The following is a 5,178-nucleotide window of genomic DNA, read 5'->3' on the forward strand; positions in this document are numbered from 1 at the left end:
TGGCATGTCAGCATTTATCATTTAGATTCGGAATGTTAAGAGATCGAAATTAAGGGGGACATACTGAATATAAACGAATAATACATTTATTACAGAAAAAAGGATCAATTAATGGATAAGACTTAAGGATGCATAAAATGTTTCTTGCAGGGCTATTTAATTTGAAGTACTTATATGTAATAAATTCTTGATAAACTTTTGAATGCTGTCTACATCGCGCACAGACATTCGCATACAGCATTGCCTATTGTTAATATATAACTTAATATTGCATTAATTTCTATAACAATTAATAAAAACATTTCTTAACTCAAAATAAAAAATATTAATAAACCTATCTCTGACAATCCTGGGTTATGGTTACGCAGGTTTGTTTATGCATTAAACATAAGGATGTCGTTACCTCGACAAAATAATCTTGTGGCCACGACATAATATGACATTCCCAGGAATTAATATCTCGTGGCAATGACAAAAAGTAATATGACGTTCCTACGAATTCATTTGTGTGGCCACGACAAACATAAGTGAACCGAAGGTGTCCCCTCCAGGTTACCGTACCTTTTAGTTTGCAGCAATGTTTTCAGCCTGCTCCAGTCCAGTGCGTTACATGACTGCCCCCTACTGATCATGTCTTTCCTATGTCATTGTATTTTCCGTGTTCCTTTGGAATACACCGGCGTCACGCGAGACCACTTTACATCCCGCGCGCATTTTAAATGGCCAGATCTGTAGCGCCCCAATAAACGGCTCTGGGCATTCGTAAACCACGCCTCAAATACGAGAAAATGAACATGTGGTTCCAAGACCCCGAATCATGACGAAGTCATAACGACTACGGCTACAAGCAATTGGTAATTTTCTAAAAAAAAAAAAAAAAAAAATTATATACTTTTTAACCACAAATGCTTCTCTTGCACTAGCTCTGCGATGCACGTCTGCAACTTCACGCATTACCTAATCATGTTGGAAAAATCACACATGGTTATTCTTTGTATGTGTACTGTGGTTCAAAAATCTAATTTTCTCCTTCAAAATTGTCCGGCATCGTTTTTTTACCTTTTTTTGTAAAGAGTGTTTGACTTTGCACATTCGCTTTGTATACACTTGGTCGGTACTTCCACCTACATCACTGGTGACCTTTCCAACGTGACTACGTAATGTGTGAAGTCCATCTAATGCAAGACAAACATTTGTGGTTAAAAAGTTTAGAAAATGACAGATTGTTTCACAAGATAAGACCCTTATTCCTCAGCTGGGATAGTGTTAGAGCCCTTTGAAGTTGCATTGAATCTGCAATTTGGACTGTCAACCCATAATTTATTTTCAACTGAAGAAAGAAATACATGTACATCTCGGTTGACATGGGTAAATTATCAGATTTTTTTTTCCCTGGAAGTGAACTAATTCTTTAATCACAATGAAACTTAGTATTCAAAAGGCTGAACCTTGGCCCAGGGGCAGCACACTTGTAGGCGGGCCGACAGCAATACTTTCTCCCTGTTCCCGGCACCAACCCAAGCCTGTCATCAGGAGTGCCAATTAGCACTGATTAGGAGGCGTTGTGCAGGCAGCCGACAGCTGCACTATGCCAGGCTCTTACAGCCCCCCCTCTCCCCCGCCACGGGCCGAGCAGTCCTGCTCAGCTTTCCTCACAAGGTCGAGCCAAGGAGATGCCTTGGAGAAGACGATGAGAGGCCTGCTGTCTGGACATGAGAGGAAACACAGCAGGTTTACCAGGGTCAGGCATTCTTTGCACTTAAGACATATATTTGAAGGCTATAGGAAAGATAAAAAGCACTCCACACTTGGTGCTGAAAATGGGATATAGATCTTGTTTGTGCATCCATTAGTTACTAGACTTGGCTGTATTCGCCAGTTCAGTGAGTCACAGAGAACATGTCAGTCTTAATATTGTGTTAATTGCACAATAATAGAAGTTTTGTCACGTCAAAGAGCCTTGTGTACAGAGGGATAGTATCGGCTTAAACATGAGCTCATTCACTGATCTCATTGGGGTCCTCCAGTGCCATTTTGGATTCATTTCTAAACTAATTAGATTAGCCAAACTGCTTGCTATTGTGAAACACACACACACACACATTCAACCATTTTGCTGTTGTTGTTGTTCTCATGGAAACAGGTACTCTAAGGATACTGGGTTGAAGATGAGGCCAGGGCCGGAGTGATTTTCTACTTTCGTATCAGATAATATTTGGCTCTGGACAGGGCAGAAGGGCAGAGACATATCCAGGACAAGCGGCCCTTGACCTAGACATGATTAATTTAAATTGTCGTTGGGTTTTCATATCTTGCATAGCAACCTCTTGCTCTGTGAGAAACACAAATGTTTGTTTTTCCCTCATGAGAGAGGTTTGATCGTGGGAACTCTGATGCTGGAAAATCACAGGTAGTAGCTTTATTTAAATAGGTTATAGCAGGCCCAAACTGGTCATTTCTGGTCCTTAGCTGGTCTAGATGGATGATCAGCCAGACTACTAGTCAAGTAGGACATGTTCCTGGATCTTTTGTTGTTCTGGGAACTACCTTTATAGGCCTAACCCTAACCTTAACCCAGTAGTATTCCATCCTACTCCTGCAGAGCCACTTTCCTACAAAGTTTAGCTTCTCCACACCTCTGTGTAAGTTTCTAGTTATCCTGAAGACCTAGAACTCTGCTGGACGACGGCCCTCCAGGAGCAGGATTGGACACCCCTGCCCCAACTCTTAACCCCAAATCTAATCATAACCAATATCTAGACCTGAATCCAAAGGGACATTATAAATTAATAAGAATGATGCACAAATACCTGACATGTTCACCTAGTTCAGGGGTAGCCAAGTTTGGTCCTGGAAATCCTCTGAAATCCTGCAGAGTTCAGTTGAGCAAGCTAATCAATGTCTTCAGGATTTAATAAGGGCTAGAGCTAAACTCTGCTGTACGGCCCTCCAGAAGCAGGATTGGACACCCCTGCCTCAACCCTAATCCCTAACTCTAACACCAAACCTTATCCTAAGCGATATCTAGACATGAATCCAAAAGGACATTATAGGTTAAAAAAAAGAATGATGCACAAATACCTGACTTAAACCTCTTTACATGTCTACTTGGGAAAATCATGTTCACCTAGGTCAGGGGTAGCCAAGTTCGGTCTTGGAAATCCATTGTCCTGTAGAGTTCAGCTCCAACCCTAAACAAACACACCTGAGCAGGCTAATCAATGAATGTTTTCAGGATTTAAAAAGGGCTAGAGCTAAATTCTGCTGGACGGCGACCCTCCAGGAGCAGGATTGGACACCCCAGCCCCAACCCTAACTTTTAACTCCAACCCCAAACCTAATCCTAACCAATAACTAGACTTGAATCCAAGAAGATGTTATAGGTTGATAAGAGTGATGCACAAATACCTGACTTAAACCTCTTTACCTGTCTACTTGGGCAAAACATTTTCACCTAGTTCAGGGGTAGCCAAGTTCAGTCCAGAAAATCCGCTATCCTACAGAGTTTAGCTTTGGTAGCCCTCCAGGAGCAGGATTGGACAATGTTATCCTAAACAAAACCCCTGAGCAAGCTAATCAGTGTCTTTAGGATTTAATAAGGGCTAGAGCTAAACTCTGCTGGATGGCAGCCCTCCAGAAGCAGGATTGGACACCCCTGCCCCAACCCTAACACTAACCCTAAGAGATATCTAGACCTGAATCCAAAGGGACATTATAGGTTGAAAAGAATGATGCACGAATACCTGACTTAAACCTCTTTACCTGTCTGCTTGGGAAAATAACATTCACCTAGTTCAGGGGTAGACAGGTTCGGTCTTGGACAGACACAGTCCTGCAGAGTTTAGCTCCAACCCTAAACAAACACACCTGAACAAGCTAATCAGGTGAGGATGCTCAAACTTGCTTCCCCCTGACCTAGTTGTTGGACCTTATTATGACCTGGTAGACCATCTTGCTCAAGCTAGCTGGATATATACTACCTTGTCCCGCCAGCTACATCAAACCTGATCAACATGAGCTGCTTTGACCAGGTTTTTTCAGCAGGTATGCCACTGCTTCCTCTTCAGAACAGACTCAGCACCACTGTGAAGGTCATTGAGTGTGGGTGTGTGTGTGAGAGAGAGAGAGAATTGGCGAGAAAGACAGGTTCAGGCCTGCAATCCCAGACTGCTTCATCCATCACAGGCTTGATAAGGAGCATGTTTAATTACACGTCTTCACCCCGTGATCCAAAGCCTCCACACTGAGCCACCGGCCCTCCTCCTCTACCTCCCTGCCCGAGGAGATCTCACTCCCTGGGACACGGAGCGCCGAGCCACCCACCCTATCTCCCGCGCGCCTCCTCCACGTCTGAGAGGCGAGATTCAGTAAGCCGATCCAGCAGTAAATCAATACTGGCCTAATTCTGAATAATTGAGGTTATTACAGTGCTGTCATGCTCCCTGTGTGAATTCCCCGTTGCACGAGTGGGGCCTCCTCAAGTCTATCCCCTCCCCTCTCAACACGCCACGAATTCAGATAATTAAAGATTGAAAAGCACTCCTTTTGTGTTTTTTTTTCTTTGTCTTGCGCTCTCCACTTTTGATTTTGTCAGGCGTGATCGTGCACATCCTGTGCGTGTGATCTTTCAGCGGGAGATCTCGCCTCAGCTTGCTATTGTGTGCTGCATCCACTTCCTGTTTACCTGGCAACAGTGCAATCCCAAGCTGGTGGTTTGTTTCTTTTTATTCCTCTCTACTGTACAGCATTGGTGGGCTCTGGGTGGGACGCAGATAGAGGAAGCAGTACCATGTTTCAGAGGGGCACTAGAGGGCACAAGATGCATATGAAAGACTCTCCGGCTGTGGAAAAAAGCTGCTGGGAACAAGCTGAACTTAATTTTCGCTCAGCACAAAGAGCTTGTGAAGAAGAGTTTTGAAAGAAGATTTTATAAGACCTTCACGGCAAATAATAAAGCAACGTTGCATAAACGGAAAGTTTGTCTAGCTGAAAGGCTTATTGTTTTGCAGATATTAAAAACATGAATAAAATTAATATCTATATGCACATCGATATATATATATATATATATATATATATATATATATATATATATATATATATATATTCAAATACATATAAAATACATTTTTTCAAATTATTTGATTTGATTTTCCTTAAGGGACCTCTGACTGTTTT

The 5,178-nt window shown here is 42.5% G+C and overlaps 1 protein-coding gene across 1 annotated transcript in view; it reads left to right on the forward strand.

The window, feature by feature from the left end:
* Positions 1–4,013: 4,013 nt before the first annotated feature.
* The window catches only part of pard3aa (par-3 family cell polarity regulator alpha, a), a 233,055-nt gene continuing 231,890 nt past the window's right edge, over positions 4,014–5,178 (forward strand). The window contains exons 1-3 of the mRNA XM_073830324.1: positions 4,014–4,105; positions 4,236–4,367; positions 4,595–4,712. Of these exons, the coding sequence (XP_073686425.1) occupies positions 4,014–4,105; positions 4,236–4,367; positions 4,595–4,712 (342 nt within the window). The remainder of the gene's footprint in view (positions 4,106–4,235; positions 4,368–4,594; positions 4,713–5,178) is intronic.

Source organism: Garra rufa, chromosome 24 (genome assembly GCF_049309525.1).
Source record: "Garra rufa chromosome 24, GarRuf1.0, whole genome shotgun sequence".
NCBI lineage: Eukaryota > Metazoa > Chordata > Actinopteri > Cypriniformes > Cyprinidae > Garra > Garra rufa.